This window comes from Impatiens glandulifera, chromosome 9 (assembly GCF_907164915.1).
Source record: "Impatiens glandulifera chromosome 9, dImpGla2.1, whole genome shotgun sequence".
Classification (NCBI taxonomy): domain Eukaryota; kingdom Viridiplantae; phylum Streptophyta; class Magnoliopsida; order Ericales; family Balsaminaceae; genus Impatiens; species Impatiens glandulifera.
Window position 1 is genome coordinate 20,542,630 of NC_061870.1, and position 26,411 is coordinate 20,569,040.

Here is a 26,411-nt window from a genome sequence, read left to right on the forward strand (position 1 = left end):
TTTAATAAACCTTTTATATCTAAATGGTGTCATATGTATCATGTTAAAAATGATTATAGTCTTTCTTAATTTCCTAACTTTGTAGCTATTTCCATTCTTAAAGAGGCTATGTTTGGGAGAAATTTAATCCTAAGAAAAATGATTTTATTCTTACATAACAAAAAAAACATTAAATTCTCGCGTTGAGAACTCGTCACAATCTAAGTGTATATATGTCGTTATTAGAAGGTAAGATAGATGGTCGAGCTGCAAACTTGGACACTCCTGGATGGAGCGATTGTATGTTAGATCAGATAGTTTTCTTTTGATAGAGTGTTACCATTAAAGAATTTTGACTTAGGATTTATATATGAAGAAGGAATGCGTTATCTTATGATATAATGACGGAAACGACTATTCCTCTTATTTTGTTTTGCATTGTATTGAGGTGGCTAATATTTTTTTTTATTGTGGAGCTAAGCTGAAATTTAGTGGGTAAAAGGATGTTGGGAGGCTTGAAATTTTAAATGAGTGTTAAACCACCTAATTTTTTTAAATTTTTTTTTCTTTTGATGGAGGACAATTAAAATGATATATTTAAAAATAATTAAAAGGGTAGATCCATCTATCTTCATGTGAAGACCACGATTAGCTTGAGAATACATATAATTTTAAAGATTTAATTTTTAAATAAGTCATTCAATAATACACTAATTTACTTTTCAATATGCATAATCCCAATATATAACCATTACTTAATATATATATAAAAAATTATTTATTTATAAATATTTTAGATAAAATTAATTTTCATCTTAAACTTAATATTAACATATATTTTATCCCTTCGACATCCACTTAACCCCTCAATTGACCCTCATCTTGTGATTCACACTTTTTATATGCATTTTTTATCCATTCGACAAGCCACCCACCGATCTTAGTCGACCTCAATTGATGACACACCTCTTATATCTCGTCAATCTAAACCATTAACCCTTCAATTAACGATCATCTTGTGACTCACACTTTTTCATATGACTCTTTATTCCCTCGACAAACCACCCATTGGCCATAATCTTGTGACTCACACTTTTTAATATGACTTCATCCCTCGACAAACCACTCACCAATCTTAGTCAACCTTTCTTTTACTTCCACTTCAACAAATCAACAACAAATCCCCCAATTGATCACACACCTCTTATCCAATGCAAAACCAACCACTAACCACCACCCGACATTCACATTGTGACCTTACACTTTCAAATGCTCGACAAAACAACCATTAATTTCAAACTCACACTCGACAAACCACCCACTACCCGACCTCCATCCATTAACCCTCCAATTGACCATTATCTTGTGACTCACACTTTTTCATATGCTTCTTTATCCCCTTGGCAAACCACCCACTGAACATAATCTTGTGACTCACACTTTTTCATATTTTTCTATACCTCGACAAACCACTCATCAATCTTAGTCAACCTCTCTTTTACTCTCACTTCAGCAAATCAACAACCAATCCCCCAATTGATCACAAACCTCTTATCCAACGTCAAACCAACCATTAACCACCATCCGACATTCATATCGTGACCTCACACTTTCAAATGATCGTCAAACCAACCATTAATTCCAACCTAACACTCGACAAACCACCCACCACCCGACCTCAATCTCGTGACCTCACACTTTTAAATTCTCGTCATACCAACCACTAATTCCGACATCACACTCGACAAACCACCCACCATTCTACCTCCATCTCGTGACCTCTAACTTTCAAATGTGCGCCAAACCAACCACTAATTCCGACCTCACACGTTTTGGATTCGAAACCTAGTATCCCGCATGAAATGTGAACACTTAAACCGTTAGACCACTTATGATTGTTGAAATAATTTTATTATTTTGTGTATGCATATATATTTTGTATTTAATATTTATTACCAATTAGTTAACCACCACCCGACATTTATCTCGGGACCTCATACTTTCAAATGTTCGTCAAACCAACCATTAATTCCAACCCCACACTCGACAAACCATCCACCACCCGACCTCCATCTCATGACATCACACTTTCAAATGCTCTTCAAACCAACCATTAATTCGGACGTCACACTCGACAAACCACCCACCACACGACCTCAATCTCGTGACCTCACACTTATAAATGCTCTTCAAACCAACCATTAATTCCAACCTCACACTCGACAAACCACCCACCACCTCGTGACCTCACTATTTCAAATGTTTGCCAAACCAACCATTAATTTCGTCGTTAAACTCGACAAACCACCCACCACCCAACCTTCATCTCGTGACCTCACACTTTCAAATTCTCTTCAAATCAACCATTAATTCTGACCTCACACTCAACAAATCACTCTCCACCCGACCAACATCTCGTGACCTCACACTTTCAAATGCTTTCCAAACCAACCACTAATTCCGACCTCACACTTGACAAACCACCCACCACCCGACCCCACACTCGACAAACCACCCACCATCCGACCTCCATCTCGTGACCTCACAATTTCAAATGCTCGACATATCAACCACTAATTTCAATAATATACTTGACAAACCACCGACCACCCGACCTCCATCTCGTGACCTCACATTCCAATATCATACTCGACAAACTACCGACCTCCATCTCGTGACCTCATACATTTACAACCAACCACTAACTAATTCCGATAATATACTTGACAAACCACCGACCACCCGACCTCCATCTCGTGACCTCACATTCCAATATCATACTCGACAAACTACCAACCTCCATCTCGTGACCTCAGACATTTACAACCAACCACTAATTTCGACTTGTTTAAAAGTTGTGCCACATATATTATATTCAAGAATATCTTCATGAAAATATAAATTTGCATGTTTTGGGATTCAAACCCTAGTTTTCCGCATGAAATGTGAACACTTAAACCGCTAGACTACTTATGATTTATGATTGTTGAAATAATTTTATTATTTTGTGTATGCATATATATATTTTGTATTTAATATTTATTACCAATTAGTTAATTTTTATATTAACATAAAAATTATATATACTCATAAAAAAATATTATATATATATATACTCATAAAAAAATGAGGAGTGATAGAGAGAGAATTTAGTGAGGGAATTTGGTGAGGAAATGACTTGACATTACCTTCATGGGTTGGAAAATGTAAAAGTGGGAGGAAAGAGAGAAAAAACATAAATTATTTGATTTTTTCAACATTATGCCAAGTCATTCTCTCACCAAATTTCGAATCATTTCTCTAAAAAAAATATTATATATATATATATGATGAGAGAAAAAATGTATGATAAAAGATAAAATGTATTTATATAAAATTAATGATGAAAACTAATATAATATATATAATGTAACAAATAAATATTAAATTATAAAGGTATGTGCATTTATAAAAATAAATAAAATTGTTTATATTTATATATAAATAAAATAAATATAAAAATTATGAAGTTAGGTTATTTATAACCAATTTTTTTATTATATCTTGAATTCATATTAATATAGATAATTTTTTAGATAATATATGATAAAGAAATATAATATATATATATATATATAATATATATATATATTATATAATAATAAAAATAATTAAAAAATAAAGAGGAAGAGAGAAGAGAGAGAAAATATTTGATGACGTGAATTATATCTAATAACTTGAATTAATGTGATGTTTGTTAACTTTAAGCATTATTATATATATAAATATATTGTTATTATTAAATATAAAAATAAATATGTTATGTAATATTATATATTTTAATATAAAATTATTGATAAAAAAATATTTTATATTATTAGTGACAAAAAATATAAATATTTATATGGGATGAGAGAGTAGAAAATACTTAATAATTAAATTAAGGGATGGAAATATATATATATATATATATATATATATATATATATATATTAAGAGAGAAAAAATAATTAAGATAAATAATTATTAGGAGAAAAAAATTACCTTATTTTGTGGATGATTGGAGAGAGCGTGTTATACATCTCCAACATTTTAAATTAAGCGTTATTATATATATATATATATATATATATATATATATATATATATATATATATATATATATATATATATATATATATATATATATATATATATATATATATATCATACTACTATGCTTATTTCAATTAACATAATTGTTAATTATGTTTATGTTGCAAATATTAATCAAATAACTTATGAAAGATCTATATTTTATATTATATTTTAAAAGACATATTTCAATTTAAAATTAATAATGAATATTACATCTTTCAAAAATTATTTAATAAATATTCAACTAAATAAATAATATGTGATAAAAATATAATAAAATAGACAAAATAAATTCACATATTTCACGAAATATTATAACCTAAGGCTTGATTCTAGTTAATTAAAAAGCTACTAGAACTTAAGGAAGTTAGAGAAATTAAGATACAGAGAGATTGATAGAGAGAATATTAGAATAAATGTATGGTATATTTTAATTGATAGACAATAGACTTATATATACAAATGAAATGAGATAATGAAAAGTTTTAAGAATATGAAAAGAGTTAAAATATAAAATTAAATATTATCCACTTGTAGATTTTAATTATTTTTTTTAATATCCTCCCATAAACGCAAACAAAAATGAGTAGCACATACTTTGAGTTTGTCACGTAGTAGAGCATAACGGTTTGACACATGTCCTTTGGTGAGTATGTCGACAAATTGATCATCAGTAGATATGTATCGGATGATGAGAAATTTTTGAGCATCACATTCAAAAAAAAGTGAAAATCAATCTCTATATGTTTTGTACGAGCATGGAAGATAGGATTGACAATGAGAAAGGCAACATTAATGTTGTCACACCAAAGAATAGGAAGTTGAGGGAGAGAGACATGAAATTCATGTAGTAAATATTGAAGCCAAACTAGTTTAGTAGTGGCATGGGTTAAAGCTCGGTATTCATATTCCGTGTCAGATAGAACAACAACCTATTTCTTTATGGAATTTCATGACATAATGTTATCGCCAAAAAATATGCAATAGCCCATTGTAAAATGGTAGTCGTCAGGACAACCAACCCAATCAGAGTCAGAAAAAACATAAAGTCCGATGAATAAGGATAGTCAAATGAGAACTCTAGAGTGAGAAGTGTGACGAAGATAAAGGAGAATTCTTTTTGCAGTAGTACAATGAGTGATAGTAGGTGAGTTCATAAATTATTAAGCACGTTATTCAATCATAACTAATTGACCACTACTTTGAATGATTTCGGCCTCATATTTGGGACAACATTTATCCTCTTTTGGTTACATCACATCTTGTATTTCTAAAACAACAAAGACCAAGGTTTTTGATGACACGAGTTACTAAATAACTTAGCACACTCGAACTGTTTTAAGATTGTTATGTATTTTGTCTTTAAAAAACAATATATATAATAATACAATGTTACAAAGAAATAAATTGAAATAAATTAAATGAAATCACCGAAATAGTGAGTTAATTCGAGGCATCTATGTAGACACCTCATTTTTGCACCCCTAAAATTAAAATAAATTTTCATGGTTTAGTATGATGATCATACTTAATTATTGGACCAGAATATCAAAAAAACATAAGAACCATTTCAAAACTGGCCTAATTTGCCCTTTTGAACTTGGTCAAAAAGTTGATTTTTAAAATACTCAAAATTTGGATGAATTATTCTTTTCGATAGATTAACTTGAAAAATCATGAATTTTGAGTATAATATTTTTATTTGACAAAATGTATAGAAATAATAGAATGATTGTATAAGGCTTGTTTTTGTGCCCAAACGCCATTTTCATAAAGACTTGGAACTCGAAAAACTTGATACCTTCAAATGGAAACAGAGCTTGTCTCTATTCTAAATCTCGGATTACATTTGATGCTATCCAACAACATGCGATGAAGAGGAGCTCTCGAGGACGCATTGAATAGGAAGTCGGCAGGCGAATCCTTCAGCACGGCCAGAGTTTTGGAAATCGGCGAAAAGTAGACGCACGGGAGGAAGACGACGAAGAACAAAATCTTTTTCTATTTCAGAGGCCCCTGAACTTCCATCACATGTTCAAATCAGCCCTCCACTTCCAAATCTCTTAATTTCGAATTAATTAATTCGTAATTATTTAGTTCACTGTACTTTCTCCCTACATCTAAATTGTCCCTCGGACTCTTTTAACGACCAATTTCGACCTTTAACTTTTAATTTTGAATTATTTTAAATAATTCAAACTTATTTCAGCCCCGTACTATTATTTCACGTTCAAATCAACCCCTAAACTATATTAAGGTTCAATTTTGACCTTAAAATTCTAATTTCAAAATCTTACAAATTTATTAAGGCTTATTTTGTTCCATTTTACACCAAATAATCTCTTTTTATGGATTATAGCCTTTAAATCATTTAAGAAAAATTAAAAAAAAAAAAAAATCATGATGGTTAAAAATATTATTTTCTACAACAACAATATTTTTTCATAATTTTTAGGACCATTTTGAAAAACAATCTATCTTTGAAAATTTATGTCTTATTTCTATAAGTCCAAAAATTATGAAATTTGTATAGTTGGTTCAAAAAATTAATTTTGACCTCCACAAAAGTATTCAGAAATTTTGGAGAAAGTTTTGAAAACAAATACTCTTTTTTAAAGTACCATATATGGAGTTTCACAACTTCAAAAATTATAAATTCGAGTGTAACGTGATTCTAAAATTATTCTAGACATACATAAAAATAATTAAAAAATTTCAAACACTTTTGGAAAAATGTCTAACTTTTGTGGTATCATAAACGTGGCTCCAATATTTCAAAATTCTCAATGTGAAATTTTTAATACTCATTGACTCTTTTTCTATAAGGATCCTCAATTTGAATCCTAAACAAGCAATATGTGAATTCTTAACTTCACATTTGTGTTCTTTCTTGGGATCGGGACGCGTTCATGACTTTGCTATCTCAACTTTATCTAAACCTAATAGACACTTCGAGTCATCTCTAAGCAAAATAATAGGGTTAACCCCTTGAATTAGACACAAAATAAGATAATTACAAGAGAAAAAGAGTTTTGAACTCGAAACACATGTGTAATAATCCTCTCAAATAATCAATGGTTAAGTTCGAGTAAAGACTATCCATTAGGACATGAGCATTAGACATAGCGTCGTAAAGCATTTCCTAATGTGTAACCAAGCACTATACCCTTAAAAATAAATCTCTAATTTTTTTTCATTTAGTTTGTTTGTGACATAAAATAAATGGCAACTCTTAAAGTCAATTAGTTGATTATGTCTCAGTACGTACTAATCTAAAATATGTACGCGCCAAATAAAATAGTCTATGTTATAGAACTTTATTTCGGTTCCTCGTCTCTAAGACATAAAACTTCCGTAAATATGGTCTTCTTGTTTACTTTTATGAGATTCGAGATGAAGGTAAGTGAAGAGGTTCTATAACATAATTTCTATAGAAAAGTTTTTTCCTAAAATAGTACACGGATCAAAACTACTATTTAAGTCCTTCGATGTGTCCCCTCCGTGGGCAAAGCACTCAAAAAGATAGGTAAGGCTGAGACCAACCAATTTTGGATCGCACAAACTACCTTTAAAGACGGGGCATTCAATTGGAAAATGGTAATAGGAAATATCATTCCATGAAAAGGAAAACATTTTTTCTAAAATGGGAAAGGGACGAGAAAAAACACGTACAATGTGTAAGACATATTTCCCTTAAAATAGTCGCATCAACTTCCTTTGTGTCAGAGCTTATCGCAGATAACTGACTCTTAAGATTGAACGAATCTAATAGTGATTTAGTACTTGAATTACTACACATCGAAATAATAAAATACTTGAATCAATCACCGAGTTCAAAGAAAATGTAGAAAGATAATGAGATGAATGAAGAAGAGATCTATCTAAAAGAGTAAGAGTGAAGGGATATGTATAGTTGGAAATTAAAGCATATCAATAAATTCATTTATCAATCATAATTCATTCAACAGTTGTCATTTCTATACTCTTGATATTTCATCTTATTCATTGACATTTTATATTTTATCTTGGCATTCAATTTTATTCATTGGCATTTCATCTTATTTTAATTAAAATTTCACCAAAAATTTATAATTGAATTTAGTGTGAAATTATATTTATTTTGATTAAATTTCATTTAATTTATTAATCAAATTCTCATTTTTATTTAATTAATAGTTTAATTCCAACCTAGCATATTATCAAATTGTCTAACATTTCAAATAATATTCAGTAATCTATATATATATATAATGATGCTTAATTTTTAAAGTGTCCGGATTGTCGGGTTGAGAGCTGTGATTAATTTGGATATATGTGTGAGTAAATTGATACTTGGGTCGGATTGTGGGTTGACTCGCCCATAAACTTAAAACGGTTAAAAATAAAATTAAAAATGCTATATGTATGGTTCGAACTTACAACCTAACAAAACAAGTACAACCCTTTTAACCAACTAGGCTAATAAAACTTTATATTTTAAATTCAACCCAAAATTTGATAAATGCTTGACATTTTAACAATATAAGTTCAACTTTTTAATTAACTAATCTATATATATATATAATGATGCTTAATTTTTAAAGTGTCCGGATTGCCGGGAGAGCTGTGGTTAATTTGGATATATGTGTGAGTAAATTGATATTTAGGTCGAATTGTGGGTTGACCTGCCCATAAACCTAAAACAGTTAAAAATAAAATTAAAAATGTTATAGGTATGGTTCGAACTTGCAACTTAACAAAACAAGTACAACCTTTTAACCAACTAGGCTAATAACACTTTATATTTTAAATTTAACCCAAAATTTAATAAACGCGTGACATTTTAACAATATAAGTTCAACTTTTTAACTAACTAATCTATATATATATATATATATATATATAGATGATTAATTTTTAAAGTGTCCGAATTGCCGGATCGAGAGCTGTGGTTAATTTGGATATATGTGAGAGTAAATGGATACTTGGGTCGGATTGTGGGTTGACCCGCCCATAAACTTAAAACGGTTAAAAATAAAATTAAAAATGCTATAGGTATGGTTCGAACTTGCAACGTAACAAAATAAGTATAACATTTTAACCAACTAGACTAATAACACCTTATATTTTAAATTCAACCCAAAATTTGATAAACGCGTGACATTTTAACCATATAAGTTCAACTTTTTAACTAACTAATCTATATATATATATATATAATGATGCTTAATTTTTAAAGTGTCCGAATTGCCGGGTCGAGAGCTGTGATTAATTTGGATATATGTGAGAGTAAATTAATACTTGGGTCGGATTGTGGGTTGACCTGTCCATAAAAATTTTACCGTAATATTTTTTTCACAATTTTTTATATTATTACTCGTGCAAATGCACTGGATACATGCTAGTATATAATTATATATTATATATTATATATATTATCTCTATTCCTAATTAAATCCATTAAACATCACAATATATAAAATCTAAAATCTAATAAGATATGAATATAAAAGTCAACAATTTCACAGACGAATCATTATATGTTATAACTTATAATTGCCTTATAATATGCAATATGGGTTATTATACAGATCTTAAAATTCCAAAAATTTGATGAAACTATCATCAATAGATGGATGGAGGTTATCGAAGATTCTTTGAACGGAAGAGATGGTTGGTGACAAAGTAGGTTAATTACTTATGTATTGGATCTTTTATTTAGAGCAAAATTATGATTAGTCCTTAATGAGTATAAAAGTTTTATAATGCTTTAACTTGGGATGTTCTAAAAGAATCATTAAGAATTTTGTGTGAAAAAAACATGAAGATTTAAAATATCATAATAAATGTTGGGTTTAAGAAGATTGTTGCAATTACTATTCATGTCATTTGACAAAACATGAATGATTCATTATCAAAAGGGAAATTCCAAACCCAAATCAACATTTTAATTTCTTTTTAGTTAAGAATTTTTGCAATTCATAAATGTAAACCCTAATTTAAAATCATAGAGCAATCTTGACCACAAAAAATACAAATGAATAAAAAAAACTATTGTTCCACATCCATTTGTCACAAAAACAAATCAAAAAAATCTGAAATGATCATTGTCATCTGCCACGTCAACAAAACCACCCAATCATGAATCTACATGAGATTTTCTTGAGATGTAATTCGTCCCCTCTCTATTTGACGTGGCACCTCCATCTCCACTTGATCAAGCTTTTAAGTGAAAACCCATATTCCATCTTCATATCTTTCTCTCGCCGGAAGCAAAAAAAGAAAACAAAATCATTCCCGGTTCGAAAATGTCTTCTCCGGTGGCATCTTCCGCAGCAACTGCCTTAGGGGTATCGGAAATGTTCGGTAAACAGTTGGGTTTCACCGGTGCTTCTAGATCAGTAGCAACTACATCGAGTCCGGTCACATTCAAAACCGTCGCCCTCTTTGGAAAGAAGAAAGCTGCACCTGCTAAAGCAAAACCCACTGTTTCTCCGGTTAACGATGAGCTTGCTAAGTGGTACGGTGAGTAGCCTTCCATTCTTGGCAATTTGTTTGTAAAATTTTCATAGAATAGAATATAAATGAGAACTATTTTCAATTAACAGGACCCGATAGAAGAATTTTCTTGCCGGATGGGCTTTTGGATCGGTCAGAAGTTCCAGAGTATCTTAACGGCGAGGTCCCCGGCGAGTAAGATACCATTTATGATTTATGTAATAAAATGTTACCATTTGAACTAAATCTAATGCATTTTTCTTTGTCTAAATGTAGTTATGGCTATGATCCCTTCGGTCTTGGCAAGAAGCCTGAGGATTTCGCCAAGTAAGTATCATGTTTCTGTCTGTAATTCTTTCAAAAACTTGTAATTTATTATTAGTCCATCTTCTTGTACAGATACCAAGCTTATGAACTGATCCACGCCCGGTGGGCAATGTTGGGTGCCGCCGGTTTCATCATTCCAGAAGCCTTCAACAAATACGGCGCAAACTGTGGCCCTGAAGCAGTTTGGTTCAAGGTTTCTTTTAATTACAATCTTGGCTCAAATTTTCAAAGAATCAATCTTGACACTGAAACTATCATTGCAGACAGGAGCTTTGCTTCTCGATGGAAACACATTGAACTACTTCGGGAATAACATTCCAATCAACCTTGTACTAGCTGTTGTTGCAGAGGTTGTTCTTCTGGGTGGTGCTGAATACTACAGAATCATCAATGGATTGGTAATTGAATAGATGAATAGATTTAAATTTAAACCACCATCAAATTAGATGGATGAATGATTTTGTGTGAAAAAATAAACAGGATTTGGAGGATAAGCTTCATCCTGGAGGGCCATTTGACCCATTAGGACTTGCTAAAGATCCAGAACAGGCTGCGATTTTGAAGGTGAAAGAGATAAAGAATGGAAGGTTGGCTATGTTCTCCATGCTTGGGTTCTTCATTCAAGCATATGTGACTGGAGATGGGCCTGTGGAGAATCTGTCTAAGCATTTGAGTGATCCTTTTGGCAACAATTTGCTTACTGTTATTGGAGGAACTGCTGAGAGAATCCCAACTTTGTAAATTAATTATCACATACTTTAATCAATCAATACCAAGTGTTCATCTCCAGATCGTTGATCAATTATGAGTTTGTAATATAATTAAGGAGCTATTGACCATTTGTCTTCTTGAGAATGTTATCAATGTTTCTTTTCTTGTTTCATCAATTTTCTGTTAGTTCATCTCTCTATATCTTATTTTATACATTGACATGATTCCCATAAATCATTTAATTACAAAAATATTTTTTTTTTATCATTATATATTAATATCCTATATTATTTTTATTTTTATTTTTGTTTGCTTACCTTTCAGAGATTCTCTAAATATTATCTAAAAATTACAAATTTTATATATAATTAAGTTTTTTAATAGCAGTGTATACTCTCTGTTTAAACATTTAAAAAAATACTAATAACAATGGAAATATAAACAAAGAATTAAAGGTCAAGAGATCCTACAAGGCTACAACAAACAAGTTTCATAGATTACACATTTAAAAAAAATCATGATAACTGCGTTGGCTGAGGCCAAATAAATTACTAAAAATAACATGTACACAGTCTAATTATTTAAAATCCGCCACTCTAACAGTCGCAAACTATGTTTTCCAGCAACGCCTAAAGGATCGTAGCATCACTCATTGGATCTCGGACCACCGTAGCATCACTCAATGAATCTCGGTTAAACATCACATAAAGCTCCGAATAATAATAGCCGAAGAAGATGATTTGTCGTGTCCACTTAATTATTTATACAACACATAAAACACTAGCTACTAGTTGGACATAATAAAACACCCTTTTTCTATGTGTAGTTAATTCAATTAAAATGATTAATGATCTTATATTAAATTCATTTTGTAGCAAGTATATTTAAAATTTATTTCTACATTAATCAATATAAATTTATAGAACTTGTGAGATGTTCGACTCAGATTTTCTGAATTTATAAACTAGTTCTTGTTGCTTGTGTTAACTATTATTATTTATTAACTGATTTTTTTTTTTAATTTAAAAGTGACTATTTTCATTGTTTGAACTTTGTCTATTTCCTTTTGATTGGAGAGGAATAATTTGATATCCATAGACAACATTGGTCGTAAATGACTTTTTTATATATATATATATATATTTTTGTATGAGAAATGATTGAGGAGGGAATTCGAGAGGAAATTATGTGGCGCAATTTGATTTGTCGAAAAAATAACAAATTTTCTCTCTATTTTCTCCCTCTTCAACATTTATTCTTTTTTCAGTGAGTGATGTGGTGACACGTCATTCCCTTCACTGTTCTCTCTCTCAAATTTTCTTCTCTATCACTGCTCTACTCTTTTTGTATTAATATGTAAAACCTTACAATTGAATTTAAACCAATTATCATGTCAACTTTTGGACCGAATAGTTAGACAGTGTGAAACCACATGAAGGGACGCTTTTGAGATCAATTGTTGATTGATTTTCTTCGCAACTCACCAATGAATCTAATTACTTTTGAGATCAATTGTTGATTGATTTTCTTCGCAACTCACCAATGAATCTAATTACTTTTGAGATCAATTGTTGATTGATTTTCTTCGCAACTCACAAATGAATATAATTACTTTTGTTATCAAATCTATATTGGGTTCTACATCTTCAAATGTTCCGACAAACATTAAGAATTTTTGTCATCATAACATTGGTCCACCCATTCGAAACTAGTTTAAAAAATTGTTCTCAAAGTCACTCATCTGAACGCTTAAGAAATAAATATAAGTAAACTAGAGAAAAGTATAAATCAAAATTTCATACTCTTGTCGCATCCTAGAAGGAGGTTCAACAATCTCGATTCATTAAATCAACTTACAAATAGGATCGAGGTCAATTCATTGCTTTCTAATATTCTCAAGACTTGCAATCTCGTCGTGGCAAGTCTCCAAATGTAAACTTTTACTTTTTGAATGAACTTAATTTGATAGAGTACACCCTAGTAGGAGCATTGAGGCCAAATTAAGATGACCTCTTCTTCAAACAAAGTGAGAGACATATCTTTAACCGTTATAAACAAAATATTAATCATTTCCCTTTTCCAAGTTCAGCCAATGGGATTAATAAGTTCATTGACAATAAAAGAAAAATATGAGGCATTTCTATCATTCTTAATATTTCATTAGAACAACTGCATCCGCTACTCTAAATCTGAGTATCTAAAATACATTAAAACAACATAAACCTATTTTAGCATCTCAAATTTTAACTGGTCAATACATCAGCTACTCTAAATTTTACAATTCTATCCTACAAAATTATAAAATATTCAATTCCTCCAAAATCTATTATTATAATAAGAGAGAAAGAGGAGAGAGAAAGAATGATAGAGAAGAGGAACCAATTCCTGTTCTACTCACCTTTCAAACAATTTTTCCCAAATTACCCACATTTTCATTCACTTTCCCAAACTATTCACCTTTCTCTCTCTAAATCATTAATTATTTTTTAATTATACATCTTCCACACTAATCCACTAATTACTCTATTTTATAAATATAAATATATATAATTAAATTAATAATACATTTATTAAATAAAATATATTACATTAATATTAAAATAACATATATATATATATATAAATATAACATATAATTAAAATTATAAATTATAAATTAAATAATTTAAATAAATATTATACACTAAAATAAAATACATTACATAAACTTCTAATATTATATATTAAAATAACACATATATTACATAAATATTAAAATAACACACTTATTTTATTTTTACTTAATTTTATAATTATAATATATATAATTAATATTAAACATTATAAATTAAATAATTCAAATAAATATTATAAATTAAAATAAAATATTATACACTAAATAAAATACATTATATAAAATTTTAATATTATATATTAAAATAAAATATATTATATTATATAAATATTAAAATAATACATATATTACATAAATATTAAAATAAGACTTATATTCTATGTGTAAAATATTATAAATATTTTAAAACTTTTATAATTTATTTTATTTTAAGATTTTTTAAATTGATTACTTTTATAAATATTTTAAAATTAGTTAATTTATTTTCTTTTATTTTAGGTTTATGTTATATATTTTATTTTAGTTTATAATATTTATTTTAATTATTTAATTTAGTATATTTATTTTTAATTATATATATTATATTTATAAAATCAAGTACTATGTATTATTTTTAATTATATATTATATTTATAAATAAGTAAAAATAATATATATATATATATATATTATTTTAATATTAATGTAATATATTTTATTTAATATATGTATTATTAATTTTAATTATATATATTTATAAAATATAGTAATTAGTGGATTAATGTGGAAGATGTGTAATTAAAAGGATAATTAATGATTTAGAGAGAGAAATGTGGGTAGTTTGGGAAAGTAAATGAAAAGGTGGGTAGTTTGGGAAAAGTTATTTAAAAGGTGGGTAGAACAGGAAGTGGTTCAGAGAAGAGAGAGGAGAGAAAAAGAATTATAAAAAAATTATAGAAGAGAGAGGAGAGAGAAAGAATTATTAAAAAATTATAGAATTTGTATTTGGTATGCTAAATTTAAACTAGGAGAGTCAAAATTTTAGAATTTTCTATTTTAGAATTAATGTTTAGATTAACTGATGTATGGTCTTTTTTGAAGATTTTTTTATTAAAAAATCTAATATAGCATAGATGATTGTGTTTAGAGTAACTGATGCACTTGCTCTTATAAGATAAATATAGTTGTATATACTTCTACCTTCAATAAAAACTCAATCCCCACATAATAATATTTTAAAAGATTTGTCTTGAAAATTGATGCCTTTGAATATTAAATTTCAAAGACTATTAAGCTCCTAAACGAGTCTTATCCAAACTTGCTTGGCAAAAGGATATCGTTTTAAATTTATTTTGACCCATACATGAAGAGTTATTAAAAGAGATGAAAGAATATGTTATAAATTAAAGTGGAATTTAAAGCAAATAATCAGCCTAACTTAGAATACAATTTTATTAATGAAATAGGATATACTTATAAATGATAATTGACTATTGGTCGTCTACATGATATAAAAAATAATTAAAAATGTTTATTTTAATTGATTAAAATAATATAATTAATAAAAGGTTTCATAATTTTATCCAAAAATAATTAATAATAATAATGATAAACTATTTACAACCTTATTGGGCAAGGCCCACAATGGAATTTCTTTACAAAAGACCCAACAAGCCATTTTCCATCAGCAACTTCAAACCCTAATATTTTTTTTTATCAAATGCTTTTATATATATTTAAGAGCTGGTTTGATAAGGGATTAAATTTTTTGTTTGCCTTTTTCAAAAAAAATCTTTTATCACGGTACTATTTTTTAAACTATTAAATCATTTATTTCATTAACTAGAATATCAAAATTTTTACTTTATTTTTATTAAATTTAAACTTTAAATATAAAAAGACATTTTAATAATTTCTTTCTAAATAAAACAAATAACCTACTTTTTTTCAAATGAGATTTTTTTCTTTCAAAAACCCATTAAAAATATATATAAAAAAACCCAAGATCAAACAAACTTTAAGGGATCATTTAATCCATCATTTAGAATTGAAGTTGTATATTAGTTATAATGCTATGTTTGAAAAATTACTAGCTAGAATTGTAGTTCTAATGAACAAAGAATGAAATTGAGTGAAAGAAAAGGTATAGGGTTTAAATTATACTTGGAAATTTATTTTAATTTTACACTATTCTCAAACAAAAATTAAAATTAAGCCTCAATTCCAATTCAATCTCCATCTATAACCAAACATAATCTAAAGAGTAAGCCAATCCCTTTATTTTGTTTCATTAAAAATTGAGGGACAACTTAGCTTCTTAACACTTAAAACCAATAAAGTAAACTTTGGTTCACCTGATTTAATTAGCTAGGAAAATGTGTTTAATAAATGAATATATAATCTAAAAGGAAGACTTAAGAAGGCAAAAATGGAATCATGCGACATGGGAGAAATCATAGGAGGGGACCATTAAGGTCAATTTTGATACCAATTTCAACCATCAGACATGATTAATGAACAGGGACCTCATTGCTCAAAATCACATGGAAACGTCATTATTGATAAAATTTTCAAATCTAAAACACTAAATCATATACCTAAATATTAAATTCAAATCGCGCTTCGAACAGTTGCAACGACCATTAGAAGGACATTCCAACGGTGCAAAACCTCTTCGGCAATAATGCATACCCTGAATATTGAGTAACATTGGGCCTATGAATTTTTTTTTCACACCTTACAAAAATAATATAGGGATATATAATATTTTAATGTTAAAATTAAAATAAATAAAGAAACTCAATTTAGTTAGTTATCTTTTTTTTTATCACTTTTGTACTACATAATACTAATGTTGCATCAACTTAGGATAATTTTTTATTAATGATTTTAGTTTATAGTTAGTGATACTATATCATGTAAGTTTACTTAATTTTCACATTAATATATTAATATATTAATATATATATAATATAAAAAAAAGTCTTTAAATGTGAATCATATACAAAATAAAATAAGTAAATTAATACTATATGTAATTTCATTTTTCTTATTTTGTAAAAGTTAAAAGATATATACACTTCTTTAAAGCGTGAAATTATATATATAATTTAAAATTTATTATTTTTTCAGCGAATCAGATTATAATACGCCATTTTTCAAATTCTCTCATAAATTTACTATCATTTATCTTAAATAAATAAGATTCTAAACTAACTCATTAGATAATTAATGTATATAAAATAAAATAAAATAAATAATATTTTATAAAATAAAATAAAATAAATATGAGAGAGAGAGGTTGATTGAGTTTCACATGCAGAGAGAGTGTTTTCATTTTCATCACAAAATATTTAATTTATATTTAGTCCTAATTGTGTGGCAGTGGTACTTCTCCATATCTCGTACAACTAAACAAACCACCGCGAATTCAAGAATCTTATCTTGGTTAATTATATTCGGCCCAAAGATAGTGACTTTTATTTTTTCTTGTATAAAAATATAAAACAATTTTATTAATTAATTATACATTTAATCACAAAGATAGCAACAATCAAATGTTGAAACTCATCTAAAAATATATTATATATTAAGTTAGAACATGCATAGCCATAAATTAAAAAAAAAAGTATAAACTTAAGAAAAAATATACAATCAAAACACTCACTCATAAGAGATGAGATCACCTCAAACAACATATATTTAACCATCAACCTCAAAACTCCAATATCAACCCGTATATTAGAAAGTTAAAGATATTCGATGATTCTACGTCATCATTTCTGTATGGTATCTTCCGAGACCTTTTCGAGCATAATTAACGACGACGCTACTTATATATATTTATAATTTATATGAAATTAACCATTAAATTTTTGAATAAACAAGATAAGTTTTGACATAAATTTTCAAGTTTTATTTATAAATTAAATAAAAAAAATACACTCTTGACTTTTCGCAGTTGTCCAGATCTTGTAACCAGCGAAGATCGACTTGGAGCTGAATTCTGGCTGGTACGCCATTTTTTAGGTCGGGTCTAGTTTCCTTCCTTCCGTCGTAATAGCGCAGGTAATTAGTTTCGCGAGGTTTGTAAATTGAACTCTCCTTTTTGTTTCATTTTTTGGGTAGGATGTAGAAAATATAAATATAACTAGTACTTTATACTTAATTAATTTGTTATGAGTTGGTAAGTAATAATTTGTTGATTTTTTTTTTTGTATTGTTTCTTTAGTTTAAAATGTTATATAACTTTTTTTTATGCATTGTTCTTTCTGTGACAATTTTATTTACACTTAGCTGTCAATTAATAATGTATTCTTTTAAATAAAAATTATAGTTTTAAAATGATGTTAATGTTTAAATGCATGAATCAAAAGAAGAAAAAAAATGAAGAGAGGGTCCATGTTGTCCTTATGAGGGCCAGCATAGAAGGTGACTCCAAATGGGGTTGGCTCCCTTATTGTCTTCTCAATCTTTACAAACCCCTCAAACCAACCATGGCCATGTCCTTCCTATTCTAACACCCCACATGACCCTTCTCTTCAACTTCCTTCATATATACACATCAAGTCTCTCCCATTTTTCTCACCACCTCTCCCTTCTTGATCAATTCTCTCTTCATTCTCTTTAGATTACTATCTAGTCTCTATGGCCATCATGAAATCAAACAAGCAGCCACAAGCAACGGTCCTCAAACAAATCCTCAAGAGATGTTCTAGCTTGGGGAAGAAATCCGGAAGCTATTTCGACGTACCAAAGGGTCATTTCGCAGTGTATGTTGGAGAGAATAGGATTAGATACATTATCCCAATCTCCCTTCTGGCTCAACCGGAGTTTCAGTGTCTTTTACATACATTTGAGGAGGAATTCGGGTTTTATCATGAGATGGGTGGCCTCACCATTCCTTGTGAAGAAGTTGTTTTTCGCTCGATAACCTCAATGCTAATGATGAGATGATAAGGAAGAAGATCACTGAAAAAACGAAAATTGATTCTTCTTTCTTTTTTTCTTGTGAAAAAATATTTTGAAAGAGAGATGGCTAAGATGAAGCATTTAAGTAGCCTCTGGTTACTTGCTTCTCTTTTTTTTCACCATCTTTCTTCACTTTTAAGTGGGATTGAGTGATAAATTTGTACAAATTAATTAAAGCACTATTGAGTATGTATTTTATGACTTTTCCTCACGGAGGTGTGTCATTGCACCCCGTGAGAGAACCTCATGTTCTATGCAATGTAACTTCATAATTTAAACTCATTTTCTCCTCCCATTTTCATCATATTACTTGTATATCTTATGTAGCATCAATATATACTAGTGGAATGACTATCCCTTTGAACAGGAACATCTTAAGCATTTTCATGATTTTTATGAGCTATTAAATATTTGGGGTTTGTCTCTTGTTAAAGAAACTCTCATCAACTATTGAAAGAGTCATAGTGACTCCCAATAAAAAATGGGCTGTTCAAATTTTGGACATAAACCAAGCAAGTGAAAAGAATCTAGGCTAAAATTCATAATCTTGTACACAAAATTACACTTTATTATTAAATATAAACAAGTCTTCTATGAGTTATTTGGGACTAACTAGTAACTATAATCACTTATCAATTACATTTAAAAGAAGAGAAATGACGAACGATTTTACTTTACCGTCGATATTAAACCAAGAAGATGTAAGTGCAATGCATTATCAATAGTAATGGGTGCAAACTCCGTCGCTATATACATTTAGCAACATTAATTTGAGCATCACTAGTATTTTTTCGGTACTATTAGCTCTTTTTATTATCAATTAGTGATTATATATTTATCTAAGATATAATTTTACTGAAATAACTCTTAAGTAACATAATTCTTAATATTTTATTCATTTTTAAACTTATATATGAATATTTATAATTAATTACGGAGACAATAACAACAGTATAATATTACGGTGTGTCTATTAGACAAAATATAATGAAGTTCCTATAATTATTTATGAATAGGACGCGTATCCAAACAAATCAAAACAAAATTACTCTTAATTAATAAATGAAATTGTGCCCTTAAACACCAATTAGTTATTGTCACACACACATCTTATGTTCATGAACAAATACATGTTTCAAGACATCCACCTTAATATCAATATTATGATCATTTAAAATCATTACATGACTACAATAAATATATATATATATATATATATATATATATATATATATATATATATATATATATATATATATATATATATACCTTTATCTTTATTTTTATTTTTATTATTCTTTTAGAACACTGGTTCCAATTAGAACACTGGTTCCAATTAGAACACTGGTTCCAATTAGAACACTGGTTCCAGTTCTTTTTTGAAGTGCGATTAATTTCTGCGATTTAAAATACATAACCCACAAATACACTAAATCAATTTAACTAGGCGAGCAGAATTTATCGTCTGACAGACTAGAATTCAAGACTTCAGGGAGGAGTGAGGTTAGGAATACCTTTGTTTCTCATTATCAGATATAGAATTAGGACATTAATTAATAATATGTATGAAATATGAGTGACTGATATTATAACTGCTGAAATTGAATGATCGAGCTTAGTTTGGACATCATGTTTCAACCATTCATTAAGAAACGGAAGAACTCATGGCCAACTTTGCTCAATTGGTGGAAATGTGGAACCCAAGCTTATCATATATATGACCTTAAATATTATACATATATAGTACCATTTGTACACATAAAAATAGTTTTTTTTTTCTTTGATAGTGATTTAGGTCCCAATACTCAGAAAATAGTGATTTTTTTCTAAATTTTTACTATGTACCATTTAGATGGGTTCCTTATTCTTCTGTTGCAATATTGTAATGCCTTAATTAAGTAAATTGATTATTTTTTCATGATTGTATAAAGATTGAAAATTTTATTAAGCACTTAGCCAAGAAAGTTTCAACTTAAATTTGCAAATAATTATTTTAGAAGTTCTTAATCTGCGACACATATCCTCTAGGAGCAATTAACAAAGACAATACAAGATTATTCCAGAAAAAAAATCAAACAAAACGCTTATACATGACATCAAAATATCATTAAAAAAACTTGAACAAAACACTCATATTCAACTTTTAACTAGTGAATATATTGTAGTGTCTGATTAAAGGGAATTATATTATTTTTCCTTATACAACTTAATTCAACATTTCTTCTAGTCTTGGATACAATAAGGTTCATTTTGTTCTTAAATATTTTTGTATCACTAATATATCAATTATAATACGATTTGTAAACAATTTGTCGCGAGCCTTCTTTTGAGAAAATCCCCCAAGATTTTAATTTTAATGATATTTTAGTACAATTATTTTAAAGATTACATATGTATAAAATAACAAACATTTTTAATGAACATGTTTTTTTTTCAAACCTACCATCAATATTATTATGGTATAGCACCTTAACTTGCAAAGTATCAAACAAATTATCGATATTTCTAAAAGGCTAAATTCCTACTCCTAAAGTTAGATTTTAAAATAATAATAAAAAATCACGAAGTTATACTAGGCTAATTCTGAGTTGGTAATATATGAGTTAATTTAGGTTAGAGCTGGGCATCGTACATAAACATTCGTATTCGACTCGGACAAGTCGTGTTAGACTCTTAATCGTGTCGTGTCGTATCATGTCTAAATCTTATATATGTGTGTCGTATCGTGTCTTGACCCACTCAAAATATTATGATTCACAGACTCTTTTGTGTCGTGTTATTCGTGTCCACGAGTTTATTCGTGTCGTACTAACTCGTGTATAAATACGTGTTTCGTGTTATTCCGACTAAAATTTGTTATCGTGTCAACACAATCGTGTGTCTTGACACTCATGTTAATTATTTATTTATTTATATATATTAAATTATATTGTTAGTAAAACTTATAAAATATTATTATATTATCAAAGTTAAATTATTATCATATATTTTGTTTGAATGTTTTAATAATAATTAAAATTTTAAAATAATTTAAAATTTTAAAAATAATATGTAAATTAATAAAAGTAATATGTGAGATAATTATTATGAGACTCAAATTTCTATTCATATAATTTATTTAATATTTATAATTTATTTTAATATTTTAGTATATTTAATTTTAATTATATATATTATATTTATAAAATTAAATAATTTATAAATTTAATGAAAATGTAAATATATTTAGAGAGACGTGGCATTTTAGCATTTTATAATGTTAATGTAAAAGTGAGTAGTTTGAGAAAGAAATGGGAGAGAAAGTGGGAAAGGTGGGTAAAATTTATAAATATATATTATTATATTATTAAAATTAAAATTAAAATTATTATCATATATTTATTATTTAATGTATTAATAATAATTGAAATTATAAATAATTAAAAAATTAATATGTAATTAATAAAATAATATCGAAGAGAATTATTAATAGACTCACATTTTTTTTCATATCATTTATTTTTTATTTATATTTTATTTTAATTTATATTATTTAAGTAAATATTTTATTTTAATATTATATATTTAGTGTGTTTAATTTTAATTATAAATATTACATTTATGAAATTAAATAATTTCTTAATTGAATAAAAATGTAATAGATTTAGAGAATGTTAGAGTGGGTGGCTTAGGTCATTTGACTAATTGTGTTTATGTCGTTTCGTGTGTATATTCGTGTTCGTGTCGTGTCCGTGTCGAATCGTAACCGTGTTTTGATCGTATAAACTCATAATCGTGTCGTGACTGTGTCGTCTCGTGCTTGTATCGTGTCAATCCAAGACCCGAGTGAGATAATATCGTATCGTGTCGTTCTGTACAAATATCGTGTTGGATCGTGTCGGTTCATATTTAGATAACCCATTGCCCAGCTCTAGGATATAACAACTAAAAATTCATAAACCTATAACATTTGGTTAATTTATTCATCCAATAATTAATAAACTTCTATAACAACTAAAAATTTAGTCTCAAAATTTTGTATATATATATAATTTATAAATTAACTTCATGTTACCTCAAATGGTATGTAAGACTATGTGACGACGATGGAGTGTCTCCCATGGGCGGATCGTAGTAGGCGGTAGTTGGGAGAAGTCTTAATTTTCGATTCATCCAAGCAGCCTAAAATTCTTGGATAACTCCACAAAAGATGCTGGAACATTCTTTTTTTGAATGTAAATAGTATTTTTCTCCTCTTACGAAAAATACTATTGAAACAAACATCAAGAAGACGGGTAGAAGGAAACACAAGACCCAATTCCCATTGTCCTGAATTTGTATAACCCCAACGGTTCCTAGGCCAGATACTAGGGTCCAAACCACGTAATGCCAGTTAAAATAATTGGTCACGTTCCTCTTTCCCACCCTAGTTTTGGAGTCGAACTACTCGACCCCAAATTGGAGACACGACGCCCTAATGCTGCCCGAGCCAATAACTAACGAACTCAGTCCAGCTAATAGAACCCACAAGTGCCTAGGGCCTGTGCATGTGTGTTCATCTTCTCCGGAGCATTTATGGGTTCTATATCTAGGCATCGTACATAAACGTTCGTATTCGACTCGGACAAGTCGTGTTAGACTCTCAATCGTGTTGTATTGTATCGTGTCTAAATCTTATGTGTGTCGTATCGTGTTTTGACCCACTCAAAATATTATGATTCACGGACTATTTTGCGACGTGTTATTCATGTCCATGAGTTTATTCGTGTCGTACTAACTCGTTTTTAAATTTGTGTTTCGTGTTATTACGACTAGATTTTGTTATCGTGTCAACACAATCGTGTCTTGACACTTAGGTTAATTATTTATATATATTAAATTATATTATTAGTAAAACTTATAAAATATTATTATATTATTAAAGTTAAATTATTATCATATATTTTGTTTGAATGTTTGTAATAATAATTAAAATTTTAAAATAATTTAAAATTTTAAAAATAATATGTAAATTAATATGTGAGATAATTATTATGAGACACAAATTTCTATTCATATAATTTATTTAATATTTATATTTTATTTTAATATTTTAGTATATTTTATTTTAATTATATATATATTACATTTATAAAATTAAATAATTTATAAATTTAATGAGAATGTAAATATAATTAGAGAGACGTGGTCATTTGATAATATTAATGTAAAAGTGGGTAGTTTGAGAAAGAAAATGGGAAAGGTGGGTAAAATTTATAAATATATATTATTATATTATTAAAATTAAAATATTAATGATAATTGAAATTATAAATAATTAAAAAATTAATAAGTAATTAATAAAATAATATCGAAGAGAATTATATTATTTTAATTTATATTATTTAAGTTAATATTTTATTTTTATATTATATTTTAGTGTATTTAATTTTAATTATAAATTAACATTTATGAAATTAAATAATTTTTTAATTGAATAGAAATGTAATAGGTTTAGAGAATGTTAATGTGGATAGCTTAGGACATTTGACTAATTGTGTTTATGTCGTTTCGTGTGTATACTCGTACTCGTGTCGTGTCTATACTTGTGTCGTGTCTGTGTCAACTCGTAACCGTGTTTCGATCGTATAAACTCATAATCGTGTTGTGACTGTATTGTTTCATGCTTGTATCGTGTCAACCCAAAACCCGAGTGAGATAATATTGTATCGTGTCGTTCCGTACAAATATCGTGTTGGATCGTGTCGGTTCGTATTTAACTAATCCATTGCTCAACTCTAATTTAGGTTATGGTCATCCATTAATCATGTGAGCATATTTAACATGCCATATCTTTATTTATTTCAAATTTGTTTTCAATTATGTTAGTTTTGTTTTTTATGAGTTTATTTTATGTTAAATAAATAAACTACATGTTCTAAGTAAAAAAAAAAAAAGCTGAGGGAGTATTTCTTAGGTTCTAGAAGTTTTGGGGTAGAATTGTCACTTTATTTAGTTTATGCCTTAAATTTGAAGGTGAATAATAATTTATTATATTTTTTTCAAGATATTAATTTTATTCTTTGGTGACAGACTGACAGTTTAAGAAGTAACTGCCTAACTAACGTTAATTTGGGCCTACAATCACGTGAAGTTGGACCAAAATGGACCCATAGGGCCCACACCATGCAACTTGCTTTATAGAAAGCCCATGTGGTCTGTGGACCCACTTTGATTTCCTAATTCATTCAGATTCTCTTAATTACACTTTATTTTTAATAATTGATTTTATTTCTTAATTACAACAAGACTAAATTAATTGTGACGAGGCTATCCAATTGTTTTGGTCGGATGTAGGGTCAACGAAAACTATTTCTTTTTCATGTTTTACTATATCTATGTTCTTAGTTATTAAATTTAAGTTAATATATATATATATAAATTATAATATAATATATATATATATAATTATAATCAATCAAATATTTAATAATTTTAAATTTTATTTTAATTTAATTTCATTATAATAATTTGAATATTTTTATTTATTAATATAAATATATTTATATTATGAGTACAACATTTATTTTAAATAGGTTTTTGATTATAAGGTTAATTATTTTAATTTTTTTTATTTAAAAATAATTATTTTAATATTATAAATTTGAATATAGGTTTTTAGTGTTTACACTATCTAACACAAAATTATAAATTATATAAAACTTTTATAATTTATTAGATTAAAAAAAAATAAAGTGTCTCAATGACATGGTACAAAATTAATATTGTTATTTTTTTAATTCTGCGACAAAATTTACAAGTTCATGGATAAATATGTAGTGGAAAAATTTAATAAATCACCAAATACTCGTGTATATAAATTTAGTATTTTTTTCTCTCATAAATCTATACATATTCATTATTCACATAAAAAAAATATTAAGTAATGTAATAGAAAAATCAGAAAAATAGGTTAATGAATGTAATGTGGTGTGAGAAGGCAATGAGAGATTTTCATTTGTAAACATTTGTGTCTTGTGATTGAAACGCATAAATAATAATGCATAAGAAAGTTATTTAACAATAATATTTTTATTTCCAAAATATAAATATAAAATATATCAAACAAACAAACCTTCAATTAAGAATAATTTTTTTTAATAATGAGGTTATTCAACATTGAAATTATCTTAAATTTATTAGAATATCTTAATCATTCAGATTTGTTCTCAATTGACTTCTAAACTCCATTATCATATATTGTCCATTAGATTTGTTT

The 26,411-nt window shown here is 27.8% G+C and overlaps 2 protein-coding genes across 2 annotated transcripts; both read left to right on the top strand.

Annotated features, from left to right (window-relative positions):
- The first annotated feature begins 10,322 nt into the window (after window positions 1–10,322).
- On the top strand, window positions 10,323–11,782 carry LOC124915054 (chlorophyll a-b binding protein CP26, chloroplastic). The gene is made up of 6 exons (XM_047455703.1): window positions 10,323–10,599; window positions 10,683–10,767; window positions 10,849–10,899; window positions 10,972–11,092; window positions 11,163–11,297; window positions 11,380–11,782. The coding sequence occupies exons 1-6, from the start codon at window positions 10,383–10,385 to the stop codon at window positions 11,638–11,640; spliced, it is 870 nt and encodes a 289-aa protein (XP_047311659.1). The 5' UTR covers window positions 10,323–10,382; the 3' UTR covers window positions 11,641–11,782.
- A 6,703-nt stretch (window positions 11,783–18,485) lies between these two features.
- LOC124915555 (auxin-responsive protein SAUR50-like) lies at window positions 18,486–19,478 on the top strand. The gene has a single exon (XM_047456297.1). It carries the CDS (start codon window positions 18,851–18,853, stop codon window positions 19,157–19,159), a length of 309 nt encoding a protein of 102 aa, XP_047312253.1. The 5' UTR covers window positions 18,486–18,850; the 3' UTR covers window positions 19,160–19,478.
- The last annotated feature ends 6,933 nt before the right edge of the window (window positions 19,479–26,411 follow it).